The sequence below is a fragment of the Vipera ursinii genome, assembly GCF_947247035.1.
Source record: "Vipera ursinii genome assembly, chromosome: 6".
In the NCBI taxonomy this organism is placed as follows: Eukaryota; Metazoa; Chordata; class Lepidosauria; order Squamata; family Viperidae; genus Vipera; species Vipera ursinii.
In genome coordinates, this window is record NC_139515.1 from 67,658,649 (window position 1) to 67,679,511 (window position 20,863).

Sequence of the window (20,863 nt, forward strand, 5' to 3'; positions counted from 1 at the left end):
TTGCGGTAGGGGTTCTTATTTTTCCCATGCAAAGATTTAAACAGTAAGTTTAACAACATTAGGAGATATTTAAAAGAATGGTATGGAAGGACTGGGAAATAAAATCTTCCATAGAGTTCTGTCAAAGGACATATCAAAACAATGAAATCTAGCAATTGGATGGTGGCAAAAGTCAAATGGTTGGGAGTATTATATGCACTATTTTAAGCTTCTGGAGGAAAGATAGACTATAAAACTAATGACAGAATAAACAGTATCAATAACTTGCACCCTGAGCATTCAGTGAACTTTGCTTGGAGTTTTGCCAATGAGAAAATAAATGAATAACCTTGTAATAGAAACAGAAGAATATGAGAAGCACCCCACTATATCAGATCAAGACCTTTTCTGATTCAACATCACATTCCCCCTTGTCACTAAACTGATGCCTTTGAGAAGCCATAAACCAAGCAAAAATAACTCTCCAACAGATGCCTCTGAACTGGTTCCCACAGACTTTTGTAATGAATAGCTAAAATATTATTTTATTGAAAGTTGTTTGAAAAAGAACAGTGCAAGTATTACGGCAGTAGAATATTTTTATACTTGCATTACAATTACCTAGCTGCTTCTTGTGTTTCTTCTGACAGACTTTCTTCTTTCACAAGTTCTTCAAAATTGACAATATCTTCAAGGTCAGGAACAAATCTACAAGTTTTGTTAGGTTTTCATATAATTAGGCATTATTTAGGTGTATGTATATAAATGAACATAAATTTTATATTCTACAGGCTGTGTTTCTATTCCCACCTTATCACAAGGCAGTTCATGCTTTATTAGCTAATAACATTGCTTTGCTCTCAAAAAAGTACTTTTTATAACTTATTTTAAATCAACAAGAAAGCATAGCTTCTAGACAACACATTATCCAGGTTTTCAGGTATTAAGTCACAAAAGTGTTTACATAACAAAATTTCTATATTTACCATCATTAAATGCTCTTTTAACATCATGTATTTGTTGTATTATTTACACCTATAATGAAATCCATACTTGCTATATTACCATAACATTTTTACAAGTATGAATTGTCAAATTATTTAAAATTTAATGAGTATGTGATTTTAAATTTACTCAACAGATGTATAATATATTGAAACAGAAGAAACACATCCGAAGGACCACTGCAATATATGCTAATTGCAAAGAGAAAAATTAAAACAGGAGGATCTGAAAAAGATGTAAAACAACATGGACAGACAAGACAAAAAGTATTGGTGCCTACCTAATTGCACTGCTACAGCAGTGAAGTCCACCAGATCTTATCATTCGTACATAGCCCATAGCATTCCCTTTAAACAAAGATAGTAGTATCTGAATTTATATTATAGTAACAAATGCAACTAATTGGAATACTAGCAGATGAATTTTATCATTTCTTAAATAAACATGGCTGGGCATATCTTACTTTCTTTAGTGCAGTTAAATAGTATTATTTTCCAATTCAACTGTGAGAGTTGGACTATAAGGAAAACTGAGTGCCAAAGAATTGATGTTTTCAAAATGCCTCATTGGAGAAGACTATTGAGAGTCCCTTGGACTGCCATATGATCAAATCAATCCATCCTAAAGGAAATCAATCCTGTTTTTTGAAAGGACAGATACTGAAGCTAAAGCTCAAATATTCTGGCTACCAAATGAGGTGAGAAGACTCATTGGAAAAGACCCTGATGTTGACAAAAGGAGAAGGGGACAAAAGGATGAGATAGTTAGTGTCATCGATGCAATGAAGATGAATTTGAGCAAATCCAGGAGACAGTGGAGTACAGGAGCAACCTGGCATGCTATAGTAGATGGGGTTGTGAAGAGTCAGACATGACGTAGTGACTGAACAACAAAATTTCCTAATTCAAAAGAAAGTTGCCCCATGTTGCTCCAATGTTTGGACAGAAAATTCCTGACTTTTATTCATGCTAGGGAATTTTATAATAATCTACAGTAGCTAGAGGGTAGCAATTTGTCTGTCCCAGCATAAGCAGACTTCATAAATTAGAAAATACATTGGACAGAAGTTATGTTGTGCGAAGACTAGGATATTAGAAAGCCACCGCTGCCTATTTTTCCCATCTTCTGCTTAGAGATATGCAGTGCTTTTTTTGTAAAAGAAAAAGGTGCCGGAACTCACACATGTTATACAACCCGCCTTGCCTACCCTACAAGGTTCCATCCAAAAAAAGGTGCCGGAACTCTGTTCTGAGCGTTCTATGACAAAAAAAGCCCTGGAGATATGTAACAGTATAATCATAGTATCAAGGGACTGGAGGGAAAAACTTATTTGATTTATTTATGATAAGAGATCTCCACAGGCCAGAAATTTCAGCATGATATAGATCCTTCTTTTGGTGCTGGAAGATTCCCTGCCATACCTGACTTCTTACAATAGAAGCTAGAAGGCAATATAGTGATTCAGTCTTGATAACATTAGAGTTTTTCAACCTTAGCAACTTTAAGATATATGGATTTCAACTCCTGGGAGGCCTGCTAGGGAATTCTTGGAGCTGAAGTCCATGCACTCTTTTTATTGCTTTTTTTAAAAAATGACAAGATAATTTATGTTCATACCTATCTGGCTTATTAGCTGCCTGAATTGGTCAAGATAGCTTTGTCCATCTGGTGTAATCCCAAGTTTTCTGATCCCTCGATTGAATTTCTCTGCTCTCTCAAATGGGTACTAGAAAAATTTTGATAATACATTACAAACAACTATTATGAAAAATGATATCAAGCCTTTTTGAATTTCCCATGTATTGACGCATATTTCTTCAACTTTATTAATTTCTATACTCCTAAAAGGAGACATATATATTTTATAATGAAGATTAGTTCAATCTTGTAACAAGTACATTATCCTTCATTTACAAAACATTTTCACTGTTTTTTTTAAAAAAATATAGAACTACAATCAGGAATAATATTACTGATCTAAGCTTCCAGAAGCCATTTTAATGCAGACACACACACCCAACAGCTATAGCAAAAATAACTAATTTGGGAGAAAAGACCAAATTTAAAGTACAAATCTGAAATTTTATCTAAATGCAATTTTGACAAACTCCTATATTCTGGATAAAACAACATATCTGAAAACCTGTTTTTTAGCTCGCAACATACTTTTCTTATTCTGCATCAATACGCCTATATAGAAGTAAGTTGAAAGCTTATGTTTGTAAGTTTATTCATTGTACTCTTATATTTTCTCCAATAATATGAATACAGGGAATCCTTGGTTAAGAATTTAATTTAATTTAATTTAATTTAATAATATTTGTATACCGCCCTTCTCCCTGAGGACTCAGGGCGGTTCACAGGGCAGAATAAAATACTAAATACAAAATACAAATACAAAGAACAGTAATTGGGGTCAGAATTTCCATCGCTAAGCAATGTTGTCATAAAGTGCAACATCATTTAGCAACATTAATCCCAGCAGTCCCTGGTTGCAGTCATTAAACAAGGACTGTGGGCTGTTAAGCAAGGACCTACTCACCGCTTCCTTTGAACAAGCAAAATTAAGGTGCGAAGGTGGCAGAAAGTCATGTGTGTCCCAGATAGTTCACAAGCAAGATGGTGGTGGGTAAGTGGCTACTGTGATATGGTACAAGTGTGTCCTGGTGGGGAATAGCTTCTGCAGGAGGACACCCAGGTGGCTAATGCAGGCTCCTCGGCAGAAAAAGTATCAGGAGTGGGAATGACTTATAGGAGCAACTTGTGACTTTCGCTGACGGCTTCCCCATTGACTCTGCTGGCCATGGGATGCTGCAACTGTCATACGTTTGAGACAGTGGCCAATTCTCTTGATAACAATCACTTGACTGCAGGAGTGCTGGGATATTAGGACCTTTGAGGGCAGATCATAGATACTGTCTACTTTGAACACTCACTGAATGAGTGGTCGTTAACTGAGGATTACTATTATAGTGTCATTAAAGAGACAGAACTAGTGTCTAAATTATAAACACACACAAATATACACACACAGAGATTTAATTATTTTAAAAGAAGCACTTTGAAATTTCTTTATCCTTGTTATTAGCTTTTATCCGTGGGCTGTTAGGCTTTTGAATGGGATGTAATCTTATGCAGAGTTGACTTGGGAGGCCGGTGTGTGGTGTAGTTGGTTCACATAGTGTGGTGGGATGGAGGGTTTGTTGTCACTGTGTGTTGGGGGGAGAGAGCACGGGGGGAGGCTCAGCTAATCTCAATGTACACATGTTGTACTTTGACAATAAAGGTTGTTTATTATTATTATTATTATTATTATTATTATTATTATTATTATTATTATTAATAATAATAATAATAATAATCATGACCATTAAATTTATTGTGATTGGTAATCTCGGGGATACAATACAATGTCCTCAAATACCTTTCTTGGCACCCAGCATATTCCTTGCCTTACTAGTATCTTTTGGTAAATTGCTATCTTGTAACTGGTCACAATGCTTTGAACAATATTTGATACTATAAAAGCCCTCTCATGGCAGCCATTTTCTAACCATATTGTGCCTACTGGTCCCCAAAATTTGCTTATTCTTGGTTTAGCTACCTACAAATCATTACAACAATTATCCTAAAAGTTCTCTGCAAAATAAATCTAATTCAGTTATACAAACCTTATTTTCAAATAAGCAAATAAAGGATTGTGTTCTCAGTGAATTTAAGTTAATACTTTCTCCAAAGAGAACCATGAATATAAAGGCTTGTAACATACCTTATGATCATTTTGATCCTTAATTTCTCTAAAGAATCGTATATCTTTGATCAGTCTGGATTTGATGTGCTCATCATACATAAATTGACTAAAGATGTAAAATTTCTTTCTCAAAAATTGGTATGTGAAATTTACCTAAAAAGTATAAAACAAACACAATTTTAAAAAATCCTGTCCCTATGGATAAAAGAAGTATCCCTGTTCATTCCAATGTCAAAGTACTTGCTTACTGAATAGTTGGGTGCTATTAAAGATGAAGTATGTTAGCATTCAAACACGGTCACTAATCCTAAATGTTACACCATTGCATCAGCATGTACATATTACATGGAATAGGAAGGTGATATCATTAATACCACTACCTTTCTTGATGCAATGCAAAAGCAGTGTTCTGTTTGCAGTAATAATGTATAAATAGGTCTGAGACTCAAGTGTTAACCTTGTTTACAATTCCACACTTCTGCAGAAATGAATAAGTTTTGTTAGGTAAAGGTAAAGGTAAAGGTTCCCCCGCACATGCGTGCTAGTCGTTTCCGACTCTAGGGGCCGGTGCTCATCTCCGTTTCAAAGCCGAAGAGCCAGCGCTTGTCCGAGGACGTCTCCGTGGTCATGTGGCCGGCATGACTGGACGCCAAAGGCGCACGGAATGCTGTTACCTTCCCACTGTAGTGGTCCCTATTTTTCTACTTGCATTTTTACGTGCTTTCGAACTGCTAGGTTGGCAGAAGCTGGGACGAGTAACAGGCGCTCACTCTGTTACGCGGCACTCAGGATTCGACCCGCCAAACTGCCGACCTTCTGATCGACAAGCTCAGCGTCCTAACCCGCTGAGCCACCGCGTCCCTATAAAGTTTTGTTACCTGGAGCTATTTATATCCAAAATTATTTCTGAAAAGCAAACTGCAAGGTCACCCCTATTTGGAATTAATAGTCACATGATGAAGAAGAAAGGATTTTAACTAGCATATTAAAAGTTGTACTTGTGGAGTTGTACTGTTCCTGCTGGTGCACTAGTTAAGTTGGTAGGCAACACATCAGTAGTTGTAAAACTAAGTGTAATAGCTTAAGACAGTACATTGAACAAAAACAGGTATTTCAGATAATTTGTTCTGTTTCTACTAATTAGAATACTTTTAAACCACTCTGAATGTCCACTGGGCAGAAAACAAATTGAAATAATAATAACAGTAATAATACAACAAAAACCTGCCTATAACTACTTGAATTAGCTCATGTTCATCGCCAGATCTCAAAAACAGACTGTGAATGTTATAGTTGATATACAGGTAGTCCTCGACTTATGATCACAATTGAGCCCTTACGTGAGACATTTGTTAAATGAGTTTGCCCCATTTTATCACTTTTCTTGTTACAGTTGTTAATTGAATCACTGCAGTTGATAAGTTAGTAACACGGTTGTTAAGTTAATCTGGCTTTCCCATTGATTTTGATTGTCAAAAGGTTGGTCAAAAGGACACAGCAACAATCGTAAGTATGAGTCAATTGCCAAGCATCTGAATTTTAGTCACACGATCATGGGGATGCTACAAAGGTCTTAAGTGTGAAAAATGGTCAAAAGTCACTTTTTCCAGTGTCGTTGTAACTTTGCACAGTCACTAAATGAACTGTTGTAAGTCGAGGACTACCTATATAGTGATTCGTTGCATGCATCTATATGCATCTCTCTCTGGAAATAGCTACTTTTACCTCTGGATTAGTAATCAACAATCTTTCACTTTCATGCCATGTAGAATACTAGTGAATTATCCAATAGAGATCTAGTCGAAAGCTGCAAAAATTAGAAGCTATAAAACGCTCCATTGATGTTGATAGGGAGTCAGAGTTCCAGCCAATGGCCGTTCCTTTGTAGCATGCCACACGGTTCAGTATTCTCCCCACTCTTTTTAAATATCTACATGAAGCCTCTGGGTGAGATCATTTGCCACCATGGGTTGAGTATCGTGAGTATGCTAATAATACTCAACTTTATATCTCCACCCCTGGTGATGCAGGTGATGCTGTCTACTGTGATGCCTAGAGGCTGAGGGGGGGCCTGGATGGGGAACAACAGGCTTTGGATGAATTCTAGCAAGACTAAATGGCTTTGGGTGCTTGGAGCTTCAAGATCTAGGACTTTTAACATACTTAGTTCTGGATGTGGTTGCATCACCCCAGGCTGACCCAGTCCACAACTTGGGGGTTCTCCTGGACTCACAACTCCTGTTCGAAGAGCAGGTGTCATGGTTAGAACAGCTTTTGCACAACTTCATGTTGTGCGCCGATTGCGCCCTTTCCTGGATTGGGAGTACCTGCACTCGGTCACTCAACCCCTGGTCATCTCACATTTCGACTACTGTAATGTGCTTTACATAGGGCTACCCTTGAAGAGCATTTGGAAGCTACAAGTGGTGCAGAGTGCAGCAACACAGGCAGTTCTTGGGGCCCCTAGAGTGGCACGTTACACTGATGTTCTGCAAACTGCAGTGACTTTCGTTTTGCTTCCAGGTACAATTCAAGGTGTTAGTTATCACATTTAAAGCCCTACATGGCATGGGTCCAGCCAGTTACTCAAAGAATTGTCTCACACAAATGGAACTGGCCATGGCAGAAGGGGCATGCTGTGGCCCCCACTGGTCCAGGGATTCCACCTGTGGGGCTCAGGAGAAGAGCCTTTTCTGCCATGACTCCTATCCTTTGGATCTGCTTCCATCCTTCTGATTTTTCATAAGGGCTTGAAGACCTGGCTCTGCCAGTTGGCTTCTGTCCCCAACAGGGAGAACATCACACTGATGGCTAATGGATTCCTCTCCTCCCACACATCCTGTTCCCTCCCTCCCCTTCTTTTAATTGTATTTTTTATTGTTATCAGAAATATTTTTTAATGTTTGATTGCTTTTAATATAAACCGCCCAGAGTCACCTCAAGGCAATGGGGGTGGCAAATAAATCTAATAAATAAATAAATAAATACTTCACGCCTTATTTCAAAAGGAATAATTTTTCTATCACGATTAAAACTTGCTCTGTGTTGTTTATTCTACACTTAGCAAAGAGATCAATTGCTAAATCACATAGCAATACTTACTGTTGTGTTCATTATTCCTGTGCCATGTGTTCGAATTGAATTAGCTATGTGTCTTATATTTATGGTATTCAAATGTTTATTATTGCTGATTCTTTCAATGAAGATCTGCAATGACACAGTTGTTATATAATTTTAATAGTCACCAAAAGGAAATCAGTTAATATTGGGATTTTATTACCTTTCCCTCACCTGATTATTGAGATTGTACAAGTATCGGGATACAAAGACATGAATATTTCTCATAATTTCTAGAACATCCAAGCCCTGAAACAAGAAGAGGCAATTTAAAATCCAAATAAAATTATCTGAGAAACATATACATCTAGCCATCCAATCCAATCAAATAGGATCAATTCTTTCCAGATGTTGTCCATACGAGACTATCTTCCAATGGGATTTTGGAAGAGGGCATTTTTAATTGCTTTCTTTGGAATTCTTTGGAATTCTCTCCCTGTGGAGATCTGGTCTGCTCCTTCCCTTTTCAGTTTTAGGAAAGCAACTGAGACTTGTTTTGTTTCATCTAGCACAGAAGGAATGCAGGTTGTGGTTGAAAATTGGAATTTGGCAATTTGGTACGTTTTCTGTTTCTTACTTTAATGTTGTTAATTTTGGGAACAGAAGGCATACAAATAAATAATATTTAAATACAGTGAATAAATCTAAGTGTAGAAGGAAGTCCATTTCAGGCTAGAAAATTTATTCACTCATTTGGGGAACTGATATTTAATTTCATCCTTTAAGAACAATTTATAAGCAAACCATAGTAAGAATACCACCTCCAAAATAATAAAAACACAACATCTCCAAAGGCCCATGCAACTCTATCACATCTCTGTAGCATATAATCTCAGGACAACTCTGAGGGAGATGGCCGGTTGAGAAGTATGAAATATAAATAAATAAAATATATTTCTTTTTATACAGGAGACTACTCAGCAAGAGGAAATCCTATCTGCCTGTTCCCTGATTATATAGCAGAAAAACAGGAGCAATCTGTATAATCTTATTTGTTTATAAAAGCCACTGGATTTTGGAAAAATAAATATTAATTACTGGGTGATAGAGAAGACCCCAACCCTACTCCGCTCGAGCCCTTGACTTTTTTTTAGCCTGTATTTAACTCTTGCATTTTAAATTATTTTTATGTTTGTAATTGTTTTCATATTATTTTTCCTGTATTGTAAGCCATGCAGAGTCACTTTGGGTAGTGAGACGGGCAGCGTATCCATTTAATAATATAAATAAATAGATAAGTGAACGCTGCAAACTTCTGAATAACTTTTTAAAAATACAAAGTTTGTATATACATTTTGTACCTGTTCTAAAGTCTGGCTTGGAAGATGTGCTTCTGCCATACTTAAACCATAGTGCTGAGTTGCTAAATTCCTCATTTCACTGTAGGTGGCCCAGTCATGCAGAGCTACTGTAGTTAGATTGTAAAAAGTCTTGTCTAGGTAATGAGTCACATGAGCTGTAAAAAAGAGGGGGAAAGTAACTTTGCCCAATTAATATCTGAAAAACCTTATTGCAGATGTTTCATTTCAGCATTAAATAACGGAGGAAATGCCTCTTAAAAATAATTCCCCAAGTTGCAGTTAACTGAAAAACTGAAAACAAGCCAAGTAGCTGAGTTTTAGAACTGTAACAATAGTGACAAATAAACTGCCAAAATCATGCAGTTTAAGTAAAAAATAAAGATAAATAAATGTCTACCTTTGATATCTATGAACCGATTAAAAAAGCGAATTGGATTTAAAGAGAAGAAGTGAGCAAGATCCTTCATTCCAACTTTGAATGGATTTCGGTCATCTAATTTTAAGTGCGTGTGTACTGACAGGCGCAAATCCTTTTCGATTTCTTTGCATAACTTGTCTAGAAGGTGCTGTTCAAAACAAAAATGTTAATAGATATTATTTTCAGAGGATGGCATATCTTTATCTTCACAGCATATTTGTTAATAGATAAGAATTCCATAGAGCAACACAAGATTATACCTTTCACAAGGAACTCAAAGTGGAAATGAGCACTTGGCTGTGGCAGTATTTTTCACCTGAAAAACTATCCACTTTAAAATGGCCTTTTACATAAAAATTGCAGTCTTGCTAGTTACGTGCAGACTCATTATAAGATGTAAGACAGTTTCTCTTGAGTGTCCCAATACCTTTTGATTTTAAATAATGACCTAAGCCAGGGGTGTTAAACTGCCAGCCTGCGGGCAGATGCGTCATGTGGAAGCCGCGCCCGCCCATTGCCGGCTATGGCAAAACTGTCCCGATACGTTGTGTGACGTCACATGATGTCACAAGTTTGACATGTCTGATCTAAGCCATAAATATATTAAATATAGCAAATACTAAAAATATCTAAGATACAACATTTTCTGCCATGTTCCCTACATCCTAATTATTGGTCACTAACAAATAATTATCAGTCATCTTTGAATATTTTATTTAAACTGTAAGAATAAATTATATCCATTAACTGTCCATCACAAGTTCCATCCTAAAGTCAAAGAGAGAGAAGGTAGAGGATGGACAACAAAAAGAAAGATGAGGATAGTCTGTATACATGCTTTCATTAAAAAAATGATATAGCTACAACTAAATAATCTCTTGTCTAAGTGAAAACAATAAGAAATAGCTAGAAAAGAACCATATACATTTTTATTTATCCTCCAATAATTGAGAAGCAATTTTTATGAACTTTAACAACTTGAAATTATCTGTACGTATTGAGATTGATCATCACTTGAAATATTAAAATTAAATTAGAAATTTAATATTAAACTACTTAATAAATATATTTATTTCAATTCTAATGGAGTAAGACATTTTTCTAAAGGTCTATAATAAATTACATGATGTTATTCTTTATCTTACTTATACCTACAGTTACTAGACCACTATATATTTACCTTTATGTAGACTGTTAATCTTTAATAGCTTTTAAATACATGCTCCTTATACAGGTGTAATTCAGAGTAAATACAATACATGCACTCTAACCTTATTGAAAACATCCATGATTTCTCTGTCATAGCTTTCTAGGAGTATTTCACAGGATTCCAAATGCCTTGAGTGCATCATTGCTGGTACACAATCCCGCAATGCTCTAAACATATACTGGGGGGGAAAAATCAAATTTAATACAGAATGCAGACATTCTGCCTCCTTCTTTCCCCTTTGGACTGGGACGGACCTGGGCACAGGCCACAGTGAGAGAGTGGCCTGTTTTACATCGGCAGCCCCATAGAGGTGGGAGCTCTGTGGGTGCTGCCCCACCCAGGGTGGGCATTTTGGACCATCCCCGGGGGCAGACTCGCGCCCCGTTGTGAGAGGACGGGTTGTGGTGTGCCCCTGGGAGCATCCAACCAAGTGGCAGTTGGTTGGTGGATGGCCCAAATGTCCCACTCCTTTCCTTCGATCCTCCTGTTGATTTTAATCATTGGACTGCCCTCTCTGGACTTGCTGACTGTATGCATCGATATTCCGATACGGACTTACTCGCCCTCAGGGGTGCCCCCCTCTCCTGGGTACGTCCCGCCTTCTTTTCTATCCCTAGTCTCGATGAGGGGCCCAATTGTTGGGACCCTGAGAGATGGCCGGGTAAGGCCAGGGGTTCTCGATATAAATTTAATAAGAGGCCCCTGGTTAATTTTTTAGTCAAATTTTTAGGGGGTTGGGGAGGGGGGTGGGGGGTAGTGGTTGTCTGGCTGTGGGGGGTAGCCAAACAACTGTGTTGCAGGCCAGGCCTGGGTCTGACGGCGTTCGGGGGGGAGCGGGTTGTGGTTACATCTGGGGCTCATGAGCGGGTCGTGGGATTACCAATTCCCACGATGGGGAAAGGCAGCAGGCGGATAGACAGGGGGCCATATCGTTACCGGGAGGGCCGTCTCCGCTGTCTACAAGCGGTGAGGCGCTCCGACCCTCTGGTTCTTCCCCGAGGTGCCGGGAGCGAGGATGTGCAGCCTCCTGAGCTCCGGCTGGTGTACTTGAATGCCAGGTCCGTGGCTAATAAAGCTCCCCTTGTTAGGGATTTAGTTGAGGGTGAGCATGCGGACCTGGCTTGCATCACGGAGACTTGGTTGGGCCCAGAGGGTGGGGTCCCTTTGGTTGACCTCTGCCCACCAGGCTTCCGGGTGCTACACCGGCCACGAGCTCAAGGTAGGGGTGGGGGAGTGGCGGTTACCATTAGGGAGACCTTATGTCCGCGGGAGACCACCGTTCCTCAGATAGTCGGGTGTGAGTCTCTCTTTATGAGATTTGGTCCCGGGGCGCAGTTGGGCTTGCTGCTGGTGTACATTTCGCCTAGTCGCACAGCGGCAGCCCTGCCCGAGCTGCTCGATATCCTCTCGGGTTTGGTGGTTGAGTTTCCTAAACTTATAGTTTTGGGAGACTTCAATCTACCATCCCTGGGAGGCTCATCTGAGCTAGCTCGGGAGTTCATGGCTTCCATGGCGGCCATGGACCTGACGCAAGTAATTTCAGAGCCAACTCATGAGGGAGGCCACACCCTTGACCTGATTTTTTTATCTAGACGGTGGTTGGATGATCTAGGTGGGGGCTCTCCATTTATTATGCCCCTGTCATGGACCGATCATCATCTCCTGCGGCTGGTCTTCCGTTTTGCCACCCCCCGCCGTGGGGGTACGGAGCCAATTAGATGGTACCGCCCCAGACGCTTAATGGATCCTGATAGATTCCAAGCGGCGCTGGGGTCCCCACCTGCCTCCACTGCTCACAGCTCGGCTGATGCCTTAGTGGAAGCCTGGGAAAGGGCAGCCACTGAGGCACTTGACCGGGTTGTACCCTTGCGGCCCCTGACCCGGCGCAGATCCCAGCGAGCTCCATGGTTTTCCGCGGAGCTCCGGGAGATGAAGCGTCGGAAATGGGGCCTAGAGAGCTGCTGGAGGTCTAGCCGATCCGAACCCGACCGGTTGCGGTTAAGAACCTATATTAGGTCTTATCTCGCAGCGATGAGGGTGGCGAGGTGTAATTACTTCTCCACCCTCATCGCGTCCGCAGATAATCGCCCGGCCGCCTTGTTTAGGGTGACTCGCTCACTTCTTAATCAGGAGGTGAGGGAGGATCCCTTGCAGGGTCGTGCCGAGGAATTTAGTCAACATCTGTCGGATAAAATCGCTCGGATTCGGACCGGTTTGGACTCCAGCTGGGCAGAGTCAGGCGATCAGGACACGGGCGGTCTTGTCAATGTTATCTGGGAAGAGTTTGATTCTGTGACCCCTGATGAAGTGGACAGGATTATGGGAAGGCTGAGCTCCTCCACATGTTTGTTGGACCCGTGCCCTTCCTGGCTGGTTTATGCAGCTAGGGAGAGGACACGAGGCTGGCTCCAGGCGGTTATATCTGCTTCTTTGAGTGAGGGTTATTTCCCCACCGTCTTGAAGGAGGCGGTGGTGAGACCTCTCCTCAAGAAGCCTGCCCTGGACCCAGCTGTTTTGAACAACTTTCGTCCAGTCTCCAACCTTCGCTTTCTTGCGAAGGTTGTTGAGAGTGTGGTGGCGCATCAGCTCCCTCTAGTCCTGGATGAAGCGGATTATCTGGACCCCTACCAATCGGGTTTCAGGCCCGGGTACAGCACGGAGACGGCATTGGTCGCTCTGGTGAATGATCTCTGGAGGGCGCGGGATAGGGGATATTCCTCTGTCCTAGTCCTATTAGACCTCTCAGCGGCTTTCGATACCATCGACCATGGTATCTTGCTGCGGCGTCTCAGGGGATTGGGAGTGGGAGGCACAGTTTTTCAGTGGTTCTCCTCCTATCTCCTGGGATGCTCGCAGTCGGTGTTGGCAGGGGGGCAGAGATCGGCCCCTAGGTCTCTCGTTTGTGGAGTTCCTCAGGGGTCGGTTCTCTCGCCTCTCCTGTTCAACATCTATATGAAACCGCTGGGTGAGATCATTCGTGGTTTTGGAGTTGGGTATCATCAGTATGCCGATGATACCCAACTTTTCTTTTCGACCCCAAACCACCCCAGTGATGCCCTCGCCGTGATGTCCCGTTGCCTGGAGGCGGTTCGGGTCTGGATGGGGAGGAACAGACTTCAACTCAACCCTGACAAGACTGAGTGGCTGTGCATTCCGGCATCCCGGGACATTCAAAATGTTCCATCTCTTTCTATGGGGGGTGAGCTCTTACCCCCCGTGGATAGGGCTCGCAACTTGGGAGTCCTCCTAGATTCACGGCTTACCCTGGAAGATCATATAGTGGCCGTGACTAGGGGGGCTTTCGCCCAGGTTCGCCTGGTGCGCCAGTTGCGGCCCTATCTGAACCGGGATGCCCTGTGTACGGTCACTCATGCGCTCGTGACCTCTCGCCTTGACTACTGTAATGCTCTCTACATGGGGCTTCCCTTGAAGACCACTCGGAGGCTCCAACTGGTACAGAATGCGGCCGCGAGAGTTGTCTTGGGAGTTTCCCGGTACTCCCATGTTACACCTTTGCTCCGCGAGCTGCATTGGTTACCAGTTGTCTTTCGGGTGAGGTTCAAGGTGTTGGTTACGATCTTTAAGTCCCTACATGGCATGGGTCCGGGATACCTCAGGGACCACCTGCTGCCGGCATCGACTCCCCTCCGCCCTGTGCGTTCCCACAGAGAGGGCCTCCTCAGGGTGCCGCCAGTCAGGGAATGCCGACTGGTGGCCCCCAGGGGGAGGGCCTTCTCTGTGGGCGCTCCGGCATTATGGAACCAACTGCCGGTGGAGCTCCGGATGGCATCAGACCTCCGAACTTTCCGTCGGGGCCTGAAGACCCACCTGTTTGAAATAGCTGGTCTGGCCTGATGGGGGATTATGGGTTTTTAATTGTTTTTTAAATTTGTATTATTGTTTTAATTGGGCATGGGTTTAATCTTTTTTAATTTTTGTATTGTCTTTTTTATATATGCCCTGTGAACCGCCCTGAGTCCCTACCAAGGAGAAGGGCGGTATATAAATCAAATAAAATAAAATAAATAAATAAATAAATAAAAATATAAATATTCATGAACACTAAAAAGGAAACACAAATTACTCAATTATTTTTATAGTGCATCTTAAAAGTTGCCAAGGTTGAGAAACAATGCACTGTTTATAAAAATGGAATGAAAGTTACTGAAAATTTTGTCACAGCTTTGCATGAGAGGATGAGCATGTAAACCCAATTTACTCAATCCTAAATATTATCAAATTCAGCCTCAAGTCCCAATTTCATATAAACTGTTCTCCACTAAACCATGATTCGGGAAATAAATGCATTGTTTGGTCTCCTTTCTTTTTCCTCTTTTAATTTTCAATCTAGAATAAACTATATTTCACATTACCATATTTAAAAATTTGTAGAATGGACTTGTTCTAGCAAACTCGAATTGGCATTACAATTACAGGTAATTCTTGCCTTACAACCATTTGTTTAGGGACCATTCCAAGTTACAACGGCACTGAGAAAAGTGACTTATGATGGGTTTTCACACTGATGATCATTGCAGCTTCCCACAGTCACATGTTCAAAATTTGGCAACTGGCATGTATGTATGGAAGTTTCCCTGCTCTGGGACTGTGTTCACCATCTGTAACCTTCCCAGACGGCTTCAAAACAAGTCAGTGGGAGAAGCCCGATTCTCGTAACCAGATGATTCACTTAAAAACTACCTTGCTCAGCAACAGAAATTTTGGTTGTAAGTCAAGGACTACCTATACAATTTCTTTGTAAATTTCCTGGCTATTTCAGATTTAATGTTTTACTTACATGTAACCTTGCAGCATCTACTGCATTTTCATAGACATCATCCAGATAAATTGGAAATATCGTTCTGTGCCAGTACAAAAAGCAACAGTCACACTGTGATTGGACTCTAGAATGGAAAAATTAAAGTTACTGAGAAAATAAATATTCACAATTCATACAGAACCAATTTCAAAGAGCCATATATTTTCAGAATGCATTTTAGAATCTATCTTCATAATCATAAAGAGACAAAACTCAATTTATAAACAGGCATACATCCTTAGCGATGCTGACTTGTTTTTAAAGCTCAATTTTACATTGAAAATATATCATCCAGTCTACAGTAAAGCATCATTATCTGATGAACCCTCTACCACACCACTCTATTCTGGGTATCTCAGGATGTAGGACCTCATCGTTTTATAGCTTTATTTACCGTTCCCTAAGTTCACTGATTAAGGCCAACTTTTTCATAACTACTTGAAGAGGAAGGAGTTCTTCATCTTTAAATGTTTTCTAGAAAAAAAAACAGAGGGGCAAGTTATTTGTTGCATCAGTGGTTGCTATCAAACTAATATTTGCATCCATCATTAACCACAAAACCCCTTATATTATTGTTATAAATATGTATAAGAGCTGATAAGGAAGGAAGTGTTACACTTACCATTTGTGTGCCCACACTAAGGGCAAGAGAAACTATGAGTCTTCTTTGTTTTGTGCTAGGGCCATTGAGGGTGTTTTCAGCCAGTACAAGAGCAGAAAGTACATCAAGGCGCTGTTCACTGTACTTTTTGTCAGAAATTACTCTTTTCTTTAGATGATAAAGAGAAGGGGAAGGGGCGGAGAAAACCAGCATTTTGGGATTAGTTACCCATCATCAACCAGTAAACCTTATTTCAAAGACTGACAAATATATTTCTTTTTTTAAAATTCCAAACTAAACCAGATTTAAAGCCAAAACAATTTAACTCAGTAATTAAAATTTATATACTAGCAAACCAAAGGATCCCTTATTTTAGCATTTTCATACCCAAATCTGAGCATAAATAATGTCAGGATTTATTCTTGTGACTGTGAAGTTCCTTATAATTTTATTCAAACAGCAGCTTGTCTAGTCTTTATAATCACTGAGCTTAACTGCAAAATGTAGATGTTGATTAAAATTGCTTTCCTACCTTAGCTACAGCAATGGCATTGAGAGCTTGATGCTGAAGATGCTGGATTATATGTGTGACTGAATCGGCAACAGTCATACTTCTTCTGTAAAAAGTATATTCTATTGCCTGAAGTTGTGCAAATTTCAGAGCACAAAATAAAAAGAAAAGTTAGTATCAAATTCTGCAGTGCTTTAAATCAATGAATTAATCAATTCTCACACTCATTGTCTCATCTGCATACAAATTTAAAACAAATTTAATTAAAATGAAATATATGATTCTTTCAAATCAAAGTCTAAGTATATGGTTTCTAACATAGTATGAACATTTGAAAGAATCATCCTTGTTATATTAACAAACCACAAACTATGGTAATATTACAAAGGCTATGCTAGATTTCTAGATAACTATATATTTTTATGTGTGCCCCATGTGCCATGAATGGGTTAAACATTGCTGACACAAGAGTAATTAGTTAAACCTTAGCATAATTTTGGATTCTGGTATCATGTTTTAGCCATTTTCTAGAGTTAAAAGATACTGTTTTACTAAGATCAAAGAATGCAGCAAAGATAACAAAACATGCAACTATGTTTCACTTACAAAATATTACTTCAGATTGTGAATATAATAGCTGTTTGCAGCTCTTGAAAGCATCTGTAGAGCATCTTTAGAAGATATAATCCTATGAAAGGATGCAGCTGCTTTAAAAAGTACAGAAAGGTGCTAGATTCATATGCTTGTGCATTCTGAAGGACCATAACAGCTTATTGTCCAGTTTCAACCTATCTCATCAATTAGATATGCATCATTTATCCTAAAATGTTATTAAAGAACCACTGCTGATATTTGTGTCAGTGACGATATACAAATATCTCGACTTACTTTGAGTAGTTCCACAAGCCTGCATAATGCTTTAACTGAGGTTTTAGTCATTGGCTTCTGCATTGACATGTGCAGATTCATTGTAGTTGTGATTATGTTTCTAAGGCTGTAAGCATAGAGAAAGCCCTAAAAAATGACAAAATGAATCAATTACATTTTCCTTATATCATTATAAATTTACGTTTCTAAAACTGGCTGCATTTGCCAGTATCTTGACTCTTTGTGGATAAGATAGCGACTGGTATAATGTCTTTCCATATTCAATGAGACATCTTCTGTCCTATGAATACTGAAGGAATTGATTCAGACACCTGGCTTTTCTGGAGGTGGACAATATCTTGTTTTGAGAGGAAGTATTTTTTGTGATCTTGAAGAAGGCACCATCTCCTTAGGAAGTCTTCCTTAAATGCAACTGTTTCATACAACCATTGCTCTCTCTCCAACTTTCCCTTTTTAGAAACTGTTATTGATATAATGAAGGAAAGACAACTACAGAACACCCTAAACAGCACTTTTCACCAGGATTGAGACCCCTTGAAACTACCAGTGTCCATAGTATTGTTCCAGAGAATTTGCATGAATTAGAGATCAGAGCCCTGTGCTCCAGTGGTTCCACTCTTTCCTCAGCAGGCAGTTACATATGGAATGTCAAGAGATCAATCCTCTCCCTAACTACTTTTTTAATATTTATATAATATTTATATATTTATGTAACTTTGTGTTTTATTCTTGCCCTGTACACCGCCCTGAGTCCTTCGGGAGAAGGGCGGTATAGAAATATTAATAAATTAAATTAAAATAAAATAAAGCCACTGATAGAAGTCAATCATTTATTTATTTAAACAATTTATATGACCGCCCATCACAAATCGTGACTCTGGGCAATGTACAAAGATTAAAATTCAGCAATTAAAATAACAACCAATGGCAGCCTAAGTAAATGATGCCTTCCAATCATAAAATTACATCAACAACGGTGCTAGCATAGTCTGGACATTACCAGAATATGAATGGGAAGAAACAGGCCGAATTTGCTATTTGTTCACTAAGATTCCCTACTAGCTCCACTGCTGTCATTTGATGACATGGCATAGTCCCTATAAGAGCAGTTCTGTGACTTGGACATCCTTCTGAACTGATAGTTATTGCTATGTGGCCTAATAGGAGAGTCTTTGCTCAGCTTTGCTAATGCACTGATTATGGCCTTAGATGGAGAAGGAAAACTTCACAACAGAAACTCAAGCACTCATCGCCACACGACTGGAGTACGGCATCATACTCTATGTACACCTGCCCATTAAAGGCCACTCAGAAACTAGTTAATAGAAATTCCATGGCTAATAAGCATATCATTCCAAAAGTGCCCAGTAAGTTTCCAGGTGCAATTTAAAAGTGTAGATTACAACCTATATATTCCTATGTGGCTTGGTGTAAAGATAGCTCCATAATCACCTCCTTCAGCTAAATCAATCCTATTTTGGGATTCCCATTTGGGAAAATTGTTCACAGTTCCCATAAAGCAAAAGTACCAAGGCCAAAATACTTCTCCCCATGGCCTCTGTTGTATGAAACAGTTTTTCACCAAGGATTAGAATGGTCCCAACCATGTTGGCCTCACAGAAGTTAGCTAAAACGGAGCTTGTCCTGAGACCGTTGCAACTATATTAGGATATCACCATAGGGACTGTTTATATAGGAGTCCAATTCTGAATCAATGATAATATTGTTTTGAATTAATAACATTGTTTTATGGTTATATTTTTAAATTTTAAATATCATATCAATCAATAGTAATATAGTTAAAAGAATGATATATTAAAACATATTTGGGTGCCTACACATTGAGTTTCTTAAGGCAATTTACTTATTTACAGATATATTATTTTATCAAGTTAATTGATCAGGGTTTTTTTTAATACCAAGTAAATATTCTACCTTTTGTTCTTCTTTCCAGTGTTCTCATTTTATAGAAGTTTTTTTTAAAAAAAATTCTTATTTGAGATTTATAACTCTATTTGTAATATTTTGTATCGGTCAATGACTGCAATAAAATCCATTCATAACTTCTAACCCATTTGTTCATAAGAATGGGGGATTGTATAATACAAATCTGACTGTATACTATGTATGCAGTATTTTCTAATCATTTTTTTTAAATTGAGCATATACATACCTGTATAAAAACATTGCATCTGTTACTGAGATCTTCAGCAAACCTATCCAGCCTTTGTTCCCTTGACAAAAGAGATTCCATTTTCATCATCCAGGAGTTCACAAATACATAATAAGACTGCATCTCTCTAAAAAGAAAATTAATAATACTTTATTAATCATTCTGATACCATATTAAGATTTGGAAGTCTAAACACTTATTTGAAATGGTGTCTGAATTCAGAAACAATGGCTTGTTATCAAGTGCTAAACTTACTAGGAAAAAACAGAAACCTGTAGGTAAGAAAAAATAAGTGTTTACTCCCCAAACTTACTTTGTGAGCAACTGAGCCTTTTGCTGTAAAAAACTTTCTCTCTGTAGTTTAACTGCATGGAAACTTTTTTTGTCCAGAAGCTTGGCAACAGCTGGCATCTTCTGAATCAAAAAGTTGTCAGCAAACCAAATGACATTAGCTGTTAGTGTGATAGCCGGCACCTATAGTATTAGCAGAAAAAATTAGGAAAATAAGAGGAAAAAAATGTATTCCAAGACCCTTAACAAACCATTCTTTTACTACACAAATTTTACAATTATAGAAATGTTCTAAGTTTACTTGCATTGTTGAAGTTCTGCTAAGCATTCCAAGAAAAAAAAAGAAATAGGTCTGATCTCAGTCCTATTGTAACACTTCATTCCCCAATGTTATTTCCTTAGCATTTAAAAACAGTCTTGAGCCTATACAATATTTACAGAAGAAACATGGACATGGAAACAGTAGGCAATTTTTAGAAGATACTGTAAATGAAAAGGAAATTTGATAACATTCCATACTAAAGACTATTTATATGTCCATACATTTTTGTGAAGGAGGAGCTAAGCCATACATGAATAACAGCTCTCACTGAAATCCATAGAAATTCGTTATACAGATGATTAAACTATTAGTTTGATAATACTTATTGTTGAACTACTACAGTAGACATTCTACACAATGGCATTATACAAAACCTGCACTACATCCTTTATCAAACATTCTAAGCACTATGGATCTGGAAATACGGTTTTGGCAGTTTCTTTAACTGTGGTTGGATATAAAATTTGTTTTGCAAAT

The 20,863-nt window shown here is 39.1% G+C and overlaps 1 protein-coding gene across 1 annotated transcript in view; it reads right to left on the minus strand.

Moving 5' to 3' along the window:
• The window catches only part of WASHC4 (WASH complex subunit 4), a 43,650-nt gene that overhangs the window by 9,093 nt on the left and 13,694 nt on the right, over positions 1–20,863 (minus strand). The window contains exons 13-28 of the mRNA XM_083366516.1: positions 20,087–20,247; positions 19,774–19,900; positions 17,601–17,726; positions 16,734–16,841; positions 16,223–16,369; positions 15,995–16,074; positions 15,580–15,685; positions 10,843–10,959; positions 9,551–9,719; positions 9,154–9,308; positions 8,027–8,101; positions 7,838–7,942; positions 4,754–4,888; positions 2,602–2,710; positions 1,265–1,331; positions 601–687 (exon numbers count right to left, since the gene is read on the minus strand). Coding sequence (XP_083222642.1) covers positions 601–687; positions 1,265–1,331; positions 2,602–2,710; positions 4,754–4,888; positions 7,838–7,942; positions 8,027–8,101; positions 9,154–9,308; positions 9,551–9,719; positions 10,843–10,959; positions 15,580–15,685; positions 15,995–16,074; positions 16,223–16,369; positions 16,734–16,841; positions 17,601–17,726; positions 19,774–19,900; positions 20,087–20,247 — 1,874 coding nt within the window. The remainder of the gene's footprint in view (positions 1–600; positions 688–1,264; positions 1,332–2,601; positions 2,711–4,753; positions 4,889–7,837; positions 7,943–8,026; positions 8,102–9,153; positions 9,309–9,550; positions 9,720–10,842; positions 10,960–15,579; positions 15,686–15,994; positions 16,075–16,222; positions 16,370–16,733; positions 16,842–17,600; positions 17,727–19,773; positions 19,901–20,086; positions 20,248–20,863) is intronic.